Consider the following 20,214-nt stretch of genomic DNA (forward strand, 5'->3'; position numbering starts at 1 on the left):
GATTGTGGTGTGTTTCGGCACGTCGCTTTGTATAATTTTCCATCCTTGCACAATTTAATTTATTATCGAATATTATCTGATTATAAATGCTCTTAATACCAGGTTGCAATCTATATATACACTAATTCAAAAAAAAATCTATATATACACATTAGTCTGTAATGTTTTTTAAGATCTTAACTAAATTCATTTATTCGTGAAAGTTATGTCATTCAAATTCAAATTATAAAAAAACAATAAAATTATTTTTAACTACTGTAAATCTAGAATTACTCCAATAGTTTTATCTATAGATCTAGAATTACTCCAAGAGTTTTATCTATAATATTTAAATATATCAATAATTTAAAAAAAGTTATTTTATAATAAATTAAATTTAACGATACACATAAGAAATCATATGATCATTTGTATTTGAATGTTCAATACCTTAATTTAAGGGTGAACAAGATTTTTTAGTCTAGACATTTTTACGTAACATTTTTTATATTAAAAGAAAATAATAAGATAAAATACATGTGATATAAAATTTTAATTTATTTACCTATTCACAAAATCTTAAAATTTTATCTATATACAATTCTTAAAATACGTGGAAAGTCGTGTGATATGAAATTTAGGTAAAATGTACAAATGATCCCCCGATTATAAAGTAATACATTTAAGTCCATTGACTATTAAAAGTTGCAAAATGATTCTTCGATGATAGAGTGTCGCTTTGTTGGGTGCCTCGACTATTAAAAGTTACAAAATGGTCACCCGACTATACATTATGTTTAAAACTTGTCATTTTTAGTTAAAGTTAACGGTATTCTAAGTTGAACGTTAATCTGTTAATTATGATATGATGAAATATGATCATAGAATCTCAAATGGAATATCATATCCAGTCATCATGTTAACATCCAGCTTAGACAACCACCATTTTTAACAGAAAAGAATTAGTTTGTTATATAATGAATGGTGACCATTTTAACTTTAATAGTCAAGAGACATAATAATCGTTCTATATAGCGAAATACCATGTGATAACTTTTCATAGTAAAAAAATTTAATAAAATATTTGATGGTAGGAACATCATTTGTGTTCTTTACTCTAAGATTTAATTTAGGTGTGATGTAATATGTTATCATGCAACTCACATGCAAACACGATAATACTTTTTTACGGATATATTTGATTAATTTTTATAACGGGATCTTCCACGTCCATATCAATTTTTAATTATTATGATGTATTACATACTTTTTTTTCCCTTTCTGCAATGCCGAGATGAGTTGAACTTTCATCGATATTGATAGTTTTACATAAAAAAAGACAGTGAGATTGATTAATGATTGTCTGATCATCGTCGACTTCAGACCAAACACACAAACAGACAAATCTACATATTATTTTTCCCCACGTTATGGATTTAAAAATAGATTTTTCTTTGGAGTAGGTGAGTTTCAAGTTAGTGTTCGATGAAGAGAGGATTAAGATATTATTTATGTGTTTATCGGTATCACTAAGTTTGATTACTTGATGCATACATTTTGTTTGTTTTGTGCTGAGATGAAATTAGTTTTCAGCTTTTTGAGTTAAGAAAATATTAAAAAAATGAATTTGAAAGCTAATATGATGGAGTTGTTAGTTTAATAGCATAGGATGGTATCAACAATCAATTTATTTAATGGGATAATATGTTAGATTTTTTAAATAATTTTTTTGTATAATCATTTTGTATCTGATCTATTGATTAACTAATTATGATCGGGTACTACAGAGGTAAAAGCGATACTCTCAATTCAATTTGCTTCATACGCAATCGTTAGAATTCGAACCCCTAATTTTGCTTAAGAGATCTAGTGGCTCATTCCACTATATCAAAAAAATAAATTAGAGGGATAAATTTATTTTTATAATACGTGAATAAAATAAATTAGAAGAATAGATTATTTTTATAATGAATTTTTATAATACTTTATTAAAATAATCGATTGATAAAATAAATACAGATAATTATAACATAAATAATAGGATTTGATATGTGGACGACTTGGTAAATGGATGTTGATTTTTGCAAAATTATCTATTGTGAGAAGGGATGCATCAGAGGTTTTTTTTTAAGTGTTAAATATAAAATAAATGTCTAAATTATATCGATTTTCATGAATTGACGTTTAAATTATTTTTTGAATTATCTAGGTGTCTAACGTTACAAACGTTATTTTAGGTGTCTCAGTTCTAGTGTCTATTAAAGAAGCACGTTATGTGGCACGTGTCACAATCTGATATTTTTGAAAATTTATTTTTAAAAAAAATTAAAAAAATATTTTAAAAAAAGTCCCAATTTTTTTCTAAAATATTAAAAAATCCAATTATTCCCAAAATCTCTTATTTTATCCCCTTTTACTCTACCTGCATGTTATATCCAACCATCCCCCAATATTCAATACCTTAAATTTCTTTATTGATAGTGATAATCAGTCGTTTAACCGATTGTACATCGAACCTTTTAGCCATTTGGTCAGATGTCAAGTCGTGAAGATTATAATATTATGGCACGTATCATTTAAGGTGATTATGACCAAAACACTTAAAACAATAATGTTTGCAACATTAAATACCAGAATTATTCAAAAACTAATTTAGACACTAATTCGTGAAGAACGGTATAATTTGAACACTTATTTTATATTTAAGTCTTTAAAAAAATTGTATTTAGGGTGAGAAGAAAATAATGATTTGTGTAGGAGCTGTCAATATTTGATCGAATCAAATTAAATTAAAAAAATTAAGTTACTTAAATTTATGAGTACAACTTTATCTTTCAAAGTTCATATAAATTTTTTTAATCGAGTTTATAAAATTCGAGTATAATAAAACATATATATTTATCTACATTGTTTTTCACATGTGTAAGTAAAATTGTTAATGTTATTAAATTAAATATGATCTATAATTATGTATTAATTTATGATGTTTTTTTTAATAAATATATTTTGATAAAAAAATTGATGAGAATATAAAAAAGTTAAAGAATTGATGGGAAGATATAAATTGTAAAGAATTATTGTCGGAGAACAAAATTTAATAAAATGTAAAGTTGAGAAATTAAATTACAGAAAGATATTTTCAAGTTAGGTCAGAACAAATTTTTATACTAAAAATTAAATTAAATTTTCGTATCAAATAAAATTCTTAAATTCCAACCGAATGATAGGTGAATGAATGTAACATTAAGGCCAATTTCAAATGAGCCAAAAAAAACTTGATCAAAACCCATAAATACCCTAATTCACCAATTACACACGAAACTTTCTGTAACAAAAAAAAAATGTCAATAATAGGGAAAATTCTAGAATGCGTTCCATTCATTGTAATTCACCACTAATTTTATAGGGTAAAACTTACTAATAGTCATTAAACTATGTCAAAATTATCCTTTTGAACATTTAACTTTTAAAAGTTGCATAACGAATATTAAATTTTAATTTTGTTACAAAATGGGCACAAAACCATTAAGAAATATCTTATTTGACCCTTCAATTATAATTAAAATTTAATTTTACTCTTAATTTAATTAATATAATTCTATTAGGTTCGTTGAATTAAAAACAAAATAGATATAGATATGTTGAACCATGTTTATAATATTTGATATAACAAATTAAGAATTGAATTTATTTAAAGTTTTCAAAATAATTCAAAGTCCATTAAAAGTGAATTTGAGCACAAAACTGATTTTCAACGTACGTAGTACCGATACTGTTCTACAGTATCGATATTATATGAACAATATCGATATTGTTCATGTGGTACCGATACCCTAAGTAAAGAAGTATCGATACTCTAGGTAGTACCAATAATACCATCATTGCTCAAATTCCAGAATACAAAAATGATACCGATACCCAAAGGGGTACCGATACTACTTTACATAGTAGTATCGATACATAGGCTTAGTATCGATACCGTCAGACCCAATGGCTAGTAAAGACTAGTTTTATTTAAAATAACAAAGGTAGTACCGATACCCTCTATATTGGGCAGTTTTATTTTGCAGAGAAAACATCCCCAACGGCTAGAAACGACCACAAACACATTTCAACATATAAATACAAGTTCAATACACTTGAAGAGGGGTTAGAACAACTATCAAAGTAATAAAACACAAGAGAAGAACTTTTCAATCTTTATTTATATTTATTGTAAATATTAGTGTTTAGTGAGTTTAATTGTAAACACCTTCCATTTTAGAGGTTTCTTTGTTTATATCTTTTTTCTTTGTGTAAAAGGGGTTTGGTTCTATCTTAGCCAATTGAAAAGATAAGGAGTTTGTAAAGGTTACCTTGATCCTTAAAAAAGAAAGAACAAATTAGTGGATTTTTGAATATCCTTAGTGAGTAGCTAAGGTAATGGAGATAGACTTAGTTGAAAAAGTCAAACCACTATAAATTGTTGTGCAAATTATCTATATTTTTTCTCCTTACTCCCTAAACAAGGTTTTGCCAATTCACCCCATCTTTGTACATTTATCGGTTGTTCAATTGAGCTTCAACAATCCTAACAAGATAAAATAAATATCATCTAATTTTAATTTTATATTATAAATGTTAAATTTGTACCATATAAATTAAAAATTATTTGATATGATATATAAATTATGGATATGATTTTAAAATTGCATTTTAGTTTTGTTAAATAAAAGTTAAATGCTTAAATCTCATCATTAATAAAAAATAATTTTATTATTTGATATATAAATTTTTGAACGTCGAAAATTATAAATTTTTATATTTTAAAAATACAACAACAATTAAATAAATAATAAGTTATAAAATAAATTTTGCTTAATAAAATTTTAATTTCATTATTGATTACTGGATTTTTTGAAAATATTTTTTAATTTTTAAAGTAATTTATTTTCATATTTTTTTAAAAAAATCTAAAAATTCTATTTTTTTAGAATTACAACTTAAAAATGTTGAAAATATTAAAGTGAAATTTTAGTTATAATTTAGGAGCTAAATAAGATATTTTTCATTAATTTAGTATGTTATTCACCTCTTAATAACATTTAAAGATTGTTATTTATTACTTTTAACAAAGTTCAAATTTGTTTATTTTGTAACTTTTAAAAATTCAATGATAAATAAAATTAATATAAAATTTTGTGACTATTTATGAAATTTACCCTATTTTCATATATTTTAAAAAATTCTAAAATTTATAATTTTTTAGAATTACTACTTAAAATGTTGAAAAGATTAAATTAAAATTTTATTTATAAGAATTTGTTTATGAATTTTGTGACTATTTTGTAAAATGAATTATATTTCTTGAAAATTATTTTCTAAAAATTATTTTACGGTGTTTGGATGATGTTGTGTAATTTATCTATTAGTTGGTAAATATTTTAAAAATTATTTTTATAAACATCAAACACAATAAATAAATTTATTTATTAAAAAAATATTATTTTAAAAATATTATATAATATTTATATTATTTATGTGAATATTATTAAAATATTATATATACAATTTATAAATAATTTTTTTATGATAATTATATTTTATTAAAATAAAATTATATTAATCATTTATTAGAATTAAAATACTTATTATTAATTATTATTAATTATTTATAATATTATTAAAATATTAAAAATTATAATAGTAAAATAAGAATCATATTATATTTTAAGGAGTATATATTAAATATTCAACAATATAATATTAATTATATTAATAATTTATTATATATTATTAAATAAAAGTATAATATTATATATTATAATAATATAATTATAACAATAAAATATTATTATATTATTAAAATTATCAATAAATATAATTTAATAATCAATATTTTTATTAAAATGATTCTAAAATATATATTAATATTGAATATATAAAATAATAATGTTTTGAGTGTTCATGTTTTGATGTGAAAAGTTCGTAAAATGACTTAGGGAAAATCAAATAGTAAGTTATTTTTCAGAAAATGAAAAGAAAATTCAATTGGTCAGGAAAGTGAATTATGTTGATTATCTGTTTTCCGCCAACCAAACACTAAAAAATAAGAAAAATATTTTCCGAAAAAACCAATTACAGGGAAACAAACATACCCTTAGATTATTTTCTGTCATTAAATTCAAATGATTTTTTTAATATTTATTATGTGAATATTTTTATGACAACATTACCTAAAATATTGAAGTTATTCACTGTTTATATTTTGATTAATTGCCATAGTTGTTAATAAAACATGATTATCTTAGATTATTTAAAGAAATGAAAGAAAGCATGTAAAAATGACTACATGGATATTATACAGATACAGATAAATTTTGGGGGGAAATGTGTAAAATATAAACTCAACAAGGCTAGTGGTAGGTTATGAAAGAAATTATTTTATTTATATTAATCACAAAATTTGAATTGCATTATTGTTTAGTAAATTGAGGACGAAATCTGCAGGACATAATCTGTAGGTGGAAGGTGTATGGTGGCCCAATTTTAATGGTTTAATCATATTCCAAGTTATTAATAGTTTTGAAACAATTAAATTTAAGTTTTAGTGTTTTTATTTACTTATTTTTAGGGTCATATTGGTTATAAAATTAAGTCTTCACTACTAATTATTTTGGAAGAGAAAAATAAGTTTAAATGATACGATATCTGAATCAGTCATCAGAAAGAATAAAATTTTCTTATATTATTGAGATCATTAAATAAAAATAAAAATTTAAAATGTCGAGATTAAAGAGCTGTTTGAGAATGTTTGGAAGTGTTTTTAACTCAAAATTCTGTTTGAAATACAAAAGCATTCCCAAAAAAATTAAGTTTAAAAAGTGAGTATTGACTCAAACCAATAAACTTAAAAAATTGTATTTTTGCGCTAGAAAATTAGTTGAAAAAACTCATTCTTTAAACAAAAATTAAAATAAAAAGTGTTACCATCGAAAAACACATGTGAATAGAAAAATAATTAACCCTTATAATTGAGAAATTATTTCGTGCATGTCCTTCGGCACTACCCTACCCCGCTATATCCTATCTCCATGATCTTGCCTATAAATTTGGCCTCAAAGCTCAATACAAAGCATCCCTAAGCTGAATTCTCAGTTTCCCCTTCCCCTCCAAAATCCCACAAATTAGTGTTGCTTTTTGCAGTAGAGAGAAAGAGAGGTCCGCGATGGAAGCAACGGCAGGCAGAAAGGAGTTCTATAGCAATTACATGCTATTTAACCCTAAAAAAGCCACGCTGTTCGACCTAATTGCCCTCTTGTTTTCTAAGAATCTAAAGAACAGAAAATTTATTGAAACCAATATCGAAACCGAGGAAAGTTTCTGGTATAGACTGCTTGTGTTCCTTTCCACTCTTGCAGAAGTTTCTGCTCACATAAAGGTACCAATGGCTTTGGCCGGCCAGACTTTTGAGGATATGTGCAACCTTTTCACTAACAATGGTGGCTTGTTTGGTCTCGTAAAACGAGTCATGACAGGTATACATACATATATTTACGTTTAGTTTATATCTTTGTTTAGGGTTCTATATATTTATAGTTTTTACCAATAAATTGGCCACCAACATCCAACTTGCATGATCCTGCATGCGTTAGACCCTCTTTTATATGTTTCTTTTATTTATATATTCTAACCAGTCGTGTATTTGCAGGGCGAGGGCTTAAAATGGGATAATATCTGATTAAGTGATATAATCATTGATTTTTATTATATGAATGTTATAACAAAAACATTACTTAAGTGTTATAATTGTTATAATTAAGTGATATAATTGTTGATAACAATGATTAACTTAATTTATTTTGAGACTTTAGTGTTAAATATTGTTTAATTACTTATAGTTAATAAAAATTAAAGGACTTAGTTAATAAAAAATATCTATCTTTTCCTCCATTCTTAAACTTCTTAAAATTAAAAGGGTTGTTATTTAACTTGTTTTCCAACGTTTGAACATTAATCATTGATTAACTCGAATTGTGATTCTGTGATATTAATTAATTGGAAAAAATATTATTTTATTTATATGCAATGGAAGATTAAAACTCAAGTGTTTAGTTTTACTTAGTAAAATTTAAATACAAAAATATTATTTTATCATGTATTAATCATATTAAATCCAGATATATTCAATTCAATAGTATATTAATTCGACTCATATATTTTAAAGGTCCTTATTCAATTTTCTTCATTCATAATATATGAATTCCAATCTATAATCATGTTTAAGGATAACCGTTTCAACTTAGTTTTCTTTGTTCACAACATTAAATTTTGATTATATATTTTTTCAAAAGAATCCAAGTTTTTTAGGCCAAGCTTTGTGTTTTTTTTATTGTATTTCTTTGCTGGTTGTAATGGTTTCTCAATTGTGTATTACTCTTTTCCTCCATTTAGAAGTAGGGAGGTTTAAAAGAGGCTCACAATTAGAGACTAGGTCTTATTAATAAAAATATCTTGCTGAGAAAAAAATTGTACTTGATGAAAATAATTTATTTTAACCTTATTTGACTCATATCTAAATGGCTTAAGCTAAAAGAAATACTTAAACTGTGCTTTTTTTTTTTGCTTTAAGTATCTAAACTATTTATTGATCAAATTAGGTATTTAAACTATTATATGTAACTAATTTAAGTACCTTAACTAGGTCAAAATGAGTCCCTAAATATACTCTTTCTTTAAAGCCCATGAAATATTTTTTATCAAAACCAAGTACCTAATTTTATATGACGTGTTAGCATCTTATTGGTCAAAAAATAATGTTCTACTTGAAAAAATGTTAGGACTTAAAATAATTAAATATAATAGTTTAAGTACCTAATTTGACCAAATCGATCTGACTCGACCCAACCTGAAATAATAATAAAATATTATTAATTTTTAATAAAAACATCGATTTAATTGAAAAAAAATAATATATAGAGATATTATTGTAATTATTTTTAAATATGTAAGGTAAAATTATTTTTCCGGGTCAGGTATTTTCACCCTAAACTCGAATCTGACCCGACCCGAACATCACCTTAAAAAAATCCAACCCAAACTCGAACCTGATTTTTTAAAAAAAACTCGAGCAGATCGGATCGGGTTCAGGTCTCATGCCCATCCCTAGTTTTAATCGATTGACTTTAGTGAAAAGAATAGATAAGTATTTAAATTTTATTTTTATTTAATTAGTTCCCTTAAGGTTTATTTAATATAAAATTAACCTTGATTTGTTTTAAATTTTTTACAACTTAATCTAAATTATTTTCTGATATTATTTTAATAATATTTTGGTTTCATTCAATAAGAGTATAACACGGTTTATCATTTATGGAAAAGAAAAATAGGAAAACAAATATTAGGATCTCAACCTAAGTTGATATATCTCTGTTCTTGCTGCCTTAAATATTTCTGTCACAGTGTGTATATTTATTTATTACGTAACAAAGACTAAAGTTCTTTACTGTAAAAAAGGGTTTTCTGTGGAAATAAAATACAAAATGGGAAAAGAACAATCTAACAATATAGAACCTATTCGTTTTAGAGGCGTCTGGGTTTCTTTGTTTATTCAGTTGTAATAAAAGTCATAAAGCGTTGAATTTTTTATATTTATTCTGTAATATGGAATAGGGAAGGTGGTGATTCCAGACAGAGAAGCAGCGAACTATCTTTCAGCTGTTGGATTCACGGACCCGAGAATGGAGTTAAGCAAAGACATTGTTTATGGAGACTCCATGTATTATCCAGTTCTTTCCATTATGGCTGCTAAAGCTGTTTACAATAATGGTGCTTATAACAAATCTATTGTCGAAGACCATTGGGGAGTACGTTAATATAATGTTTTTTTTTAATTTCCATTGCTCGAACATCATTGGATTTGGACCTGACATTAGTTGCTGTCTTTGTCTGCAGATGCAACTCATTGGATTCAAGAATTATTGGAATGGTAGGATTAAACAACTATATTGATTAGGTTATTACGTATGGGTTCAGATGATTAATCCGATGGATTTACTTTGACCAGATTTCATACTACAACCGGACACCCAAGTTACTCTATTCCGGAACAAAACCGCCGATCACGACACCATCGTTGTTTGTTTCAGAGGAACACAGCCATTCAGTGCCGATGATTGGAGTACGGACATCGATTTGTCTTGGTACGAGTTCCCCGGAATCGGAAAGGTTCACAGTGGTTTCTTAAAAGCCTTAGGGATGCAAAAAGTCGTCGGATGGCCCAAGTTCGTCGTCCCCGATATCACCCGTCGTGCGCCGTTGGCTTATTACGACATAAGGAATATCTTGAAGGACCTTTTGAAACAAAACCCCGATGCCAAATTCATAGTGACCGGCCACAGTTTGGGCGGTGCGTTGGCCGCTCTTTTCCCGGCGATCTTGTTTTACCACGACGACCAATTGTTGCTGGAGAGGATGGAAGGCGTTTACACGTTTGGCCAACCCAGGGTCGGAGACGACGCTTTTGGGATTTACATGGAGAAGAATCTGAACAAGAACGGGATCGGGTTTTACAGATACGTTTACTGTTATGATTTGGTTCCTAGGGTTCCTTTCGACGCCATGTTCAAGCACTTCGGCACCTGCGTTTTCTACAACAGTAAATATCAAGCAAAGGTAATATTGTCAAGGTCGTACTCGTTCATTATCTGCATGTACTCATTCGTTTGACCTAATTGCAGATAGTTGAGGATGTGCCATACAAGAACTACTTCTCGCTCTTCGGGTTTATTCCGATCCATTTGAACGCCATTTATGAGGTGATAAGGAGCTTCACGATGAGAAGCAAATATGGATCGGATTATACCGACGGGTGGTTGATGTTCGGCGTCAGATTATTCGGACTTCTGATCCCTGGAATCGCGAATCATTGCCCACAAGACTACGTTAACTCCACTCGTCTCGGCAAACCCGACGACGTTTTGTTCCTCCCTCTCCACACCAAGAAGGCTCTTGGTTTTGAAGTGCCCTTGTTAGCTGCATAACTTAATATGGCCTCAGAACGTTGGTTGCCGCTGCTGATGTATTGTGTAGAAAAATAACCGGAAGGTATTCTAGTACCACCAGGGTTGAAACCTAGCTATGTTATGTATATTAATTATGCTTCATCCATGTTAAAAGAACTTTCATGTATTTTCATCTTGGTTTGTGAGAATAAAACGGAAACGTTTTCTTCCGATCAGTAGACTAAAAAAAATTAGTAGAAAATCCTCAATAATCTCAATTTTCCCCTATCTTCTCTCTAAGTTCTATGAACAAAAGCAAGGAATCAGAGTGATAATGATGACGATGCGAGAGGAAGGTGATGGAAGAAGATGAAAATTGTGAGTCATCCATATGTGTTCGCTCTATATTTATAATAATAAGAAAAACTCCCTTTTTAATAAAATAACAAATTAAGGACATTTTTCTTTTTAATTATTATTCCAAATATTCATAAATTCCAACCAATCATTTAATTCTTTTATATAATAAAAAGTAGTTTATATTTGAAATAGTAACCATTTAAATTGACCCATCATATTTTTTTTAACTTTTATTAATATCATATTTAACTCTCAACCATTAAACATTGAACATCACACTCATGACATTAATGATTTTCGAACTTATAATCTTAAGGAATAACAACTTTAGATACCTCATTTTTCCACCATTTCCCACTACCCCCAATTAAATACCATTATTTTTATTATTTAAAAACCCCATGTGATTGCATATCATATTTTAATATTCCCACCATATACCACCCAAAAACATAAAAAAAATTCAGACCAAATTAACTCCACTAAAACCCACCAAATTAATAAAAAAATCATCCACTCAAAATCCACAAAATACAACCTAACCCACCAAATCAATAAAAAATTTACCACTACTCAAACCCACTCAAACCTAATCCATCCACTAAACCCACTACCTACAATGATAAAAAGAACAAGGCGGAAAACACGAAGAGGAGGGGGAAAAAGGTTCAAAAAAAAGAAAGAACAAAAAATGAACAAAGAGAACAGTGAGAGTCGAACAGGGGGTCATTGGAAAGCAGTAAGGTATAATGGGGATTCATTGTAAAGGGAAGAAAAACGAGATGAGAAAACCATTGTAGCAAGAATCTTACTTTTGTATTCAAAAAAAATCGAAAGCAAATTAATACGAGGATTTTCAAGGTATTCTTCTTGGGGTATTCTTTTTGGTTTTTCTAGTTTTTGTGTGTGCATGTGATATTTTGCAACTAAATGAAATAAGCAATAACCATTTGAAACATCTGCATAAGAAAAGTGAATGAAAACAGTAAAGAAGATTTAGTTTTCTACCTTATTTCGGTTCGGTGTAGTCAGAGTTGAGTGATGCCACACTCTTGTCGGGATTAGTCGGTGTTCTCACCGGATTTGAGATAGCATGGAGGTCGAGGATTCGATAGGAAAATGTGAAGCTTTGGGTTAGTTTTTGAGGTTTTACATATAGATAGGGGTTTTATTTTAAGTTTGGAGGCTTGGTATTGGGATTGGTCTCCCGTCGTAGATCGGAGAGTGGCCAATTTGCGGCGTTTCTAGCGGCGGTGAGTTGTCGCGGTTTAGGTGATGGCTATGGTCGTTGGGGTATCTGTTAAAGATGAGCGGCGTGAGGGGGTCTTTTGGGAGTGAGTAGCGCTGCATGGAAGATGAAGAAGAAGATAGGGGAGAAGGGATAGAGAGAAAACGGCTGGAGAGATAGAAAGGGGGTGAAGCAAATGAGTTTGGTTTTTTTACCCTATATGTTATATATATTAGAAGAGTAAAACGGTTGCGTTTCAGTCGGTTAATTTACCCGTGTTTGTGATTGGGATAATAACGTGAGAAATCCTTCATTTTTAGAAATGATACGTTTTAGTCCTCAAATCGAGTCTTTTAAGTTTTTAATTCGGTCTTTATACATTATTATCTTTTAATTTTAGTCCTGAATGTATTGTATTTATTTATGTTGTTTAGACATTTCAATTTTAATTTTTTTTCATGTTTTATTTTAATCCCGAGGTCGAAGTTTTCATTTTTATAATTTTGTATATTTAATTTAAGTGTATTTCATTTTAGTCGTAGTGTTAATTTCTTTAATTTTTGTTGTTTAGACATTAGGATTCTATATTTTTGCATATTAGTCATGTAGGCACTGTTTTGTAATTTTTCCATTTTTTATGTCTAATTTTATTTTTTTAGAAAAATTCCATTTAGGTCCTTAAATTTTTAAGTTCTCCTAGAGCCTTTAAGAACCGCAGGATTTATGAGTACCATATAAAAGTATAATGATGATTTAAATAGTTGAATATAACATGTACCCAAAGTCAGAAAAGAAAAAAAAAGTATAAAAGTAAAAGGAGGGAGTCAGAGAGTTGTTGCGTTATTGAACTGCCCCACAATGTAAAACCCATTTTTAATATCAAACTCGCTCTTTATTTTATTATTTATACAAAATTTAAATTGATTGGTTTCTTTTATATATATAAATAAAAGTTATTATATATTTAATAGATCAACGATTATTTTGCATTTAAATATATTAAAATTCATATTATTTTACCACCAATTACGTAAAACAATTTCAATATTATTATAAGAATATTATGATCTATTTGGTTTTATACATTAGTTTTAGTTGAGTTTTCGCAACAAATGTCTGATTACTCGAATCGATTGTTCGAATTTTAAAATTAATTAATAATAAATATTTTCTAAAACAAACTTTAAGTTTAATAACTTAGAGTAATTAGATTTTTAATTAGTTCTTTAAATTTATAAGTTGTCATTTTAGGTTATTATTTTTTAAGTCTTTTAGAATTCGATACTTTAAACCTCAACCTTTTTAGTTCTTATCCTTAAACTTAGATTTGAAAAAATCAAATATGATTAATATTAGAACTTACATTTTAGATTTAAGCCTCTGGGTTCCTTAATTTTTATAATTTGACACTTTAAGTTAGAAAAGACCTTAATTTACTTTTAGTTTAATTAAGACAAATAAAATTTTGTTTGATTGCATTGTTTTTACAAATCTAAGGCACTGTTCACTTATTAAGGAATTAATAGTATATCTCCCTCGATCGTGCTCAGGGGGTGACTACTGGTAATTCCCTGAATAAGTCAACATCCTTTTCAAAACTACATCATGTTTTCTAAAACTAAGGCAATATTCGGTTATTAGGCACAATAACTGATTTTCCGCATTTACGCTCGGGGGCGAATGCTATCGGTCTCGATAAACGAATACCCTTTTTTCAACTTTACATCCTTAATGATTTTTAAATTAAATAAAGATCAAACTTCAAATTTCTGATTTTAAATATAGGATAATCAACTAGGTACTAATTTTTAGGCGCTTGTGGGGGTGTTAATCCTTCCCCACGCGTAACTGACTCCCGAACCTATTTTCTGGATTTTCGCAGACTCCAAAACTCGGTATTTTATTAAAATAAAATGTTTTATTAAAATCACCCGGTTTTTACGGTGTTCCAATCTCACCTTAAATTATTGGTGGCGACTCCTCACATTTTCGAAACGATTTTCAAAGAGAAAACCCGTCGGTATCGGACTTTTCCCCTCCCGGGCGAAGAACAGTTACGACAACAACAATTCATTTACCATCGAGATCGCTTGGTTTGTGCGACAATTTCTAGGGGGAAGAGAGAATGTAATTTTACTTCTGATGAGAATTAACCTACAACTTAAAAGAAAATAAAAGTGTTAACCGGAAACTTCTAATCACTTACTTTAGAAATTTGATAAATTAACACATCATATTAAACTTTAAAAAATATATATATAAGCTATAAAATACAACTAACATTATGATTGATCGAATTACACCCTCATAAATTTTTGTACGTTACAATACTAAATATCACAGCTTACAAGATACTAATTAATTGTGAATATAGGCTTAAGTTCTAAGAATTCTGCCTCATTCCAAAAGTTATAAAAAAAACCGTAACTTTAAATCTAAACCTTCCCTTGTTAGACGAGAGAAAGGCTTGGCTTAACCAATTAGCTCCCATGGTAATATGATTCTTCTCTTATTTTGTTAAAGGGACGAATATTTAGCTCTACGTTATTTCTTACAATATAGTATGAAAATGTAATTATTATCTTAATAATCACATGTGATTGTAATTATAATGATGTCTAGTTTCTTAGACATGTTGACTAGTAGAGTATCATTGCATCTTAATTTTTTGTCTTGTTTGCAATACAAATTGTAATTGTACAATTAAAAAATTTGAATTTTAAAATAATATTATTAAAACTTAAAAATGTAATTACATTAATGTTCACCCTTTTCTTCTTAGAATTGAGATATGTAAGTAGAGGCCTCTAAATATATTTAATTCAACAAAACCCACAAATTACAATTGTTATCCAAAAACATTACAACTGCATAATTAAAACTAAATCCAATTACAATGTCCAAGAAAGTTCACGTTTTAATGAGCAAATCATGTTAATTGCCAAAGGAAAATACTCATATTTTTAAGAGAATATTTTTTAAGTTTTATTAAGCACGGTAAATGCCTAAGCATATAATCATTAATTTAATCATTAAAACTTTCTAAATTTTCAATTTCATCCAGTAAAAAAAACAAAATGCAGTCGCTGTCTTTTTTTCTTTAGAGTTTTAGTTGTTTTCTATGGATCAAAACAATTTTTATTCTTTGACTTTGTGTAGTTAGCGTCTAAGGCCGCACGTTTCAGAAGTCTAAGGGCATGACAATCGCACATTTCTGAATTGGAATCTATGTGGGCGTGACAATATACATACACGATGAGATTGCCATCCTTTTTTTTATTACGAATTACAGGTAGACCTTGCTAAAACCCATGCTTTGTTGAAGTTTCATGGATTAAATATCTTCATATAATATTTTGATCCAGGATTATGATCTTTCTTGTTATACCAAATGATTCTCGGCATGATACGAGCCACTTAATGTATATATACATGATTCTGCTCCCACGTGGAGGTTTGATTCCATCCACCATTTATGGACATAGGCCATTTTTTAATGAACTGTTTGCCTAGTGTTCCATGAGGAAATACTCTTAACAAAATAAAATTTAAAATTACAACATTTAGATGCACGATCCTAATCCTATTAAAAAAACATGTGTGATCAACTCGAATAAAATACGAAAGAAAATTATTTATTTTATCATCCTAGCCCTATTAGTTAAATGCATGTCACGCAAAATAGCCATAATTATTCTGGCTCAACTCGAATAAAATACGCAAGGCAACTTGCAGTAGCCCAACATGATTGACTCCAATAAAATATGAACATATTCTGGTCTCTCTTAGCTCCACTGTTTTATGGACTATAAATTAGGCATCAAACCTCAATAGCAAAGCATCTCCCAAATCAATCAAACCCCTCCCCAGGACGTAGTGTTCAATCAGCAGCGCAAATCATGGGATCCAGATTGGTAAATTTTTTTCAAGTAAACCCCAAGGAAGCCTCTTCCATTGATCTTGTTAAACTCTTGTTTTCTAGTAATATAAAGAAGAGGAAATTTATCAATTCTTCTTTCGACAGAGAGGAAAGTTTCACATATAGGTTTATTATAGTTCTTTCGGTACTGGTACAAAAGTTTCTGCTTATGATGTCGTCCCCAGTGGAGTTGATGGGTAGCTTACTAGAATATGTACTCAACTTTCATTACGCTAATGGTGGCTTCTTTGGTCTCGTAAGAAATATCATGCATGGTATTTATTTAATCTTTACGCCCTTTTCTTGGTAGTAATTTTCACAAACATTGTCTGATTATGTCTCCCTCTACGTTGAACAGTGAAGGTCGTGATTCCACACTGGAACTCCGCAAATTTTCTGTCTTTAATAGGACTTTTAGACGCGAGAAAGGAGTTAGACAGTGAAATTAAACATGGGGATCCCATGTATTATCCAGCACTCTCGATTATGGCTTGTAAAACAGTTTACAGCAATGCTGCTTATAACCAAGCTGTAATCGAAGGTCCATGGAAGGTATATATGAGTGCTTATTATTATTATTTATCAAAGTAATTAGATCAGTAAACTTCCATTAATTGTTTGCAATGTTTTTCCATCTGCAGATGGAGTTCTTGGGATTCAAAAATTACTGGAACGGTACCCATTTCAACGACTTCATTTTCATTATTTTTTAATTTATTAATCGATTTATTTTGCTAATTATTGATGTCTTGCGGTAGATTTTACTGGAAAACCCGACACACAAGTTGTGATGTTTAGAGATAAAGGTGTTGACCACGACACCATCGTTGTTTGCTTCAGAGGAACCGAACCGTTTAATCTCAATGATTGGTGTTCGGACGTAGACTTGTCTTGGCACGAAATCCGCGATATCGGGAGGATCCACAGCGGCTTCATGAAAGCCTTGGGGATGCAAAGTGATGTAGGATGGCCGGATGAAGTGGATAACGATTCATACTCCGGTGGCCGCAAAGCAGCTCTGGCTTACTACGACATAAGGGACACGTTGAGAACCCTTTTGAGGAAAAACCCCGACACCAAATTTATAGTGACGGGCCACAGTTTGGGCGGCGCGTTGGCTGCTCTTTTCCCGGCGATTTGCTTTTACCACGACGAACGATTGTTGCTCGACAGAATGGAGGCGATTTACACGTTCGGACAACCCAGAGTCGGCGATGAAGCATTCGGGAATTACATGAATATTAATCTGAAAAGGCGCGGTATTCAATATTACAGATACGTTTACTGTAATGATGTGGTTCCTAGGGTTCCTCCTAACCTCGTGTTCAAACACTTTGGTACCTGCGTTTACTACGACAGCAGATATCAATCGTCGGTAAAAAAAAATCATTTCTTTCTGTTACTCAAACTAAATTTTACTGCTAATATATCTTATTTAAAAAACTGAGTGTCAATTTTAATTTGAATGCAGATAGTTAAAGAAGTTCCATATGAGAACTACTTTTCAATTTGGGGCGGTATTGCGATGCTAAAAAACGCCATCTTTGAGCTGCTAAGAGGCTTCGTTATGGGGAGAAGGTACGGAGAAGATTACAAGGAAAGTTGGCTGCTATTTGGAATGAGAATGATTGGATTGCTGATTCCTGGTTTGCCTGCTCATTGTCCCCAAGATTATGTCAACTCTACTCGTCTCGGAACCGTCCATCTTATTCACCGTATCTTCCACCATTAAAATCTCACCTCGAGGGGTGCATGCCCTTGCTAGCCTGTACCAGATCTGCCATTGGATTTCGCCCTAGGTTTGCATTTGTCTTTCAAGTTGATGTTTTCCTTTTTTCCAGTTTGTTGTAAGATCTAAGTTTTAATAACAAGTTGGTTTAGGGTTTACCAACGTCAAATCGATCTTTGAATTCTACTTGCGATTTATGTGTTTTACAAAAATGCATGGCAGATGAAATAAGATTTAAGAATGATTCAATGACAAGGTTTAAGGAGTGAATCACTTTTAAGGCTTTCATTTTACTTTTAAGATATAACAAATCGGAGTTGATAATATTCTTAAAACCCTTACGAGAATAATATTATTAATCTAATTTAAAATAATATTTTTTAAACATAATGTTATGCATACAGATTTAATTCTAATTATAAATAAAAAGGAATTATAAAAAGATATTAATTTCAAGAGTTAAAATAATAATTAATATTTTAAAAGACATGGAATGGAATTCACACTTTCTCATAATTATTTTTTGTGTTTAAGTTCACTTTGTTTGGAATGATGTCTTTAACTCTGGCACTCAACTTGTGCGAATCTTTCGATATACTATTGTATAAAATATAATATACTTATTATGAATACTACGACCCATGTATAATATATAATACATAATTTATGTATACTATTATATTGATTAAGGGACACGACCTATGCATACTACGAGCCATGTATAAAATATAATATCATTCTCTCTATATATAAATGTTCTGATTTGATTATTCCGTTGTCAAATTAGATACAAAATATTATTTGATTTATGGGTAAACTATACCAAAGACCACCCAACAATAACTTCTTTTCATTTTGACCACCATTTTTGAATTTTTGTCAATCAGACCACCTAAATATTTAAATGCATTCAATCAAGCTACTAGCATTTAGTAAAATTGGTATAATTCTATATTTGGTCCCTATTACTTATATATTATATCAATTGAATCCTAATTTTAATTTAATTTAAAAAAATCACTCACTAATCAGGAAGTGCCACCTTTCAACTGATCTAATGACACATTTCTTTATGGACACGTGCCGCCACTTGGTTGGAATTTTTTTTTAAATCTATTTTAATATTTCAATTGAATAATTTTTCAACCAATTACCGTTTTAAATGGAAAATAAATCCAAATTGAAGATGACATTTCGGGGAATCGAACCAATGCCCAATGGCATCTCTAGCGACACCTCAACCACTAGTGTAAAATAATACGAAAATGAAAAGGTTTTGATGCAAATTTAAATTACCATGGTTTTCAGAACCGGCCATGCTACCGGTTCGCTGGTTCAACCGATCGAATCGTTCCGATCGGTTGGAAGAACCGGACGACGTCATAATTATTTAAAAAATTAAATAAAAATATCAAAAATATTTAATAAAAAATAATTTTTTATATCACAAGTCATAACATATATAAGTTAAAAATCATAAAATCAAGTGAAACAAAATGATTCAAATTAACTACAACATAATAATTAAGGTAAAACATATTCAATAATAAATATAATTATATAACTATAATTAAAAAATAAATTTGGGGCTAAAAAATCATAACAAAATAATATTGTTTGGTTTAATTTTTTAAAAAAACAATCCCATATGGCTAAGAAACTTAGAAGAGCATCCCAACTAACTTCTATAAATAATAGATGTAATTTGGCATTCAAAATCATGGAACCTTTTGGTGAGCATTGAGTGAATTATTCTTTCACTTCAATTAAGCTCGAATTTTAGGCTTCAATCGAGCTTCTAATTTTTTTTTTGAGTTCAAGCCTTTTCGAGTTCAAGTTTCAATATTATATTTTGAGTTCGAGTTGAACTTGATAATTTTTAGCTCGTGAGTTTGAGTCGAGTTGAGCTTACTTTTAAAGTTTTCAAGTTCGAGTCGAGCTCAGCAATACTCGAGTTCGAATTGGCTCGTTTAACAAACAACGTCGTTTGGTTTAATTTTTTTTAAAAAAACAAAGC

At 29.1% G+C, this 20,214-nt stretch overlaps 2 protein-coding genes across 3 annotated transcripts; both read left to right on the forward strand.

Annotated features, from left to right (window-relative positions):
• Nucleotides 1-7,079: 7,079 nt before the first annotated feature.
• LOC120181664 (triacylglycerol lipase OBL1-like) lies at nt 7,080-11,192 on the forward strand. The gene is made up of 5 exons (XM_039186751.1): nt 7,080-7,496; nt 9,631-9,824; nt 9,913-9,946; nt 10,025-10,632; nt 10,698-11,192. Exons 1-5 carry the CDS (start codon nt 7,187-7,189, stop codon nt 10,998-11,000), a joined length of 1,449 nt encoding a protein of 482 aa, XP_039042682.1. The 5' UTR covers nt 7,080-7,186; the 3' UTR covers nt 11,001-11,192.
• An 801-nt stretch (nt 11,193-11,993) lies between these two features.
• On the forward strand, nt 11,994-18,302 carry LOC120181665 (triacylglycerol lipase OBL1-like). Of its 2 annotated transcripts, XM_039186753.1 has the most exons (6): nt 11,994-12,182; nt 15,709-15,841; nt 16,827-17,020; nt 17,110-17,143; nt 17,227-17,843; nt 17,940-18,297. In XM_039186753.1, exons 2-6 carry the CDS (start codon nt 15,805-15,807, stop codon nt 18,198-18,200), a joined length of 1,143 nt encoding a protein of 380 aa, XP_039042684.1. In that variant the 5' UTR covers nt 11,994-12,182; nt 15,709-15,804; the 3' UTR covers nt 18,201-18,297. The 2 variants fall into 2 exon arrangements, with proteins under 2 accessions (XP_039042684.1, XP_039042683.1); XM_039186752.1 differs by lacking the exons at nt 11,994-12,182; nt 15,709-15,841 and adding an exon at nt 16,119-16,743 and having other exon boundaries at nt 17,940-18,302.
• The last annotated feature ends 1,912 nt before the right edge of the window (nt 18,303-20,214 follow it).

Source organism: Hibiscus syriacus, unplaced genomic scaffold, assembly GCF_006381635.1.
Source record: "Hibiscus syriacus cultivar Baekdansim isolate YM2019G1 unplaced genomic scaffold, ASM638163v2 tig00112530_pilon, whole genome shotgun sequence".
In the NCBI taxonomy this organism is placed as follows: domain Eukaryota; kingdom Viridiplantae; phylum Streptophyta; class Magnoliopsida; order Malvales; family Malvaceae; genus Hibiscus; species Hibiscus syriacus.

Bases quoted from the DNA above. Each gene is read 5' to 3' on its own strand.
- LOC120181665 (XM_039186752.1), top strand. From the start codon at position 16,449: ATGGGATCCAGATTGGTAAATTTTTTTCAAGTAAACCCCAAGGAAGCC. The intron at 17,021-17,109 runs GTATATATGAGT...TTCCATCTGCAG, and splicing joins TAATCGAAGGTCCATGGAAG to ATGGAGTTCTTGGGATTCAA. The intron at 17,844-17,939 runs GTAAAAAAAAAT...ATTTGAATGCAG, and splicing joins ACAGCAGATATCAATCGTCG to ATAGTTAAAGAAGTTCCATA.
- LOC120181664 (XM_039186751.1), top strand. From the start codon at position 7,187: ATGGAAGCAACGGCAGGCAGAAAGGAGTTCTATAGCAATTACATGCTA. The intron at 7,497-9,630 runs GTATACATACAT...AATATGGAATAG, and splicing joins CGTAAAACGAGTCATGACAG to GGAAGGTGGTGATTCCAGAC. The intron at 9,947-10,024 runs GTAGGATTAAAC...TACTTTGACCAG, and splicing joins ATTCAAGAATTATTGGAATG to ATTTCATACTACAACCGGAC.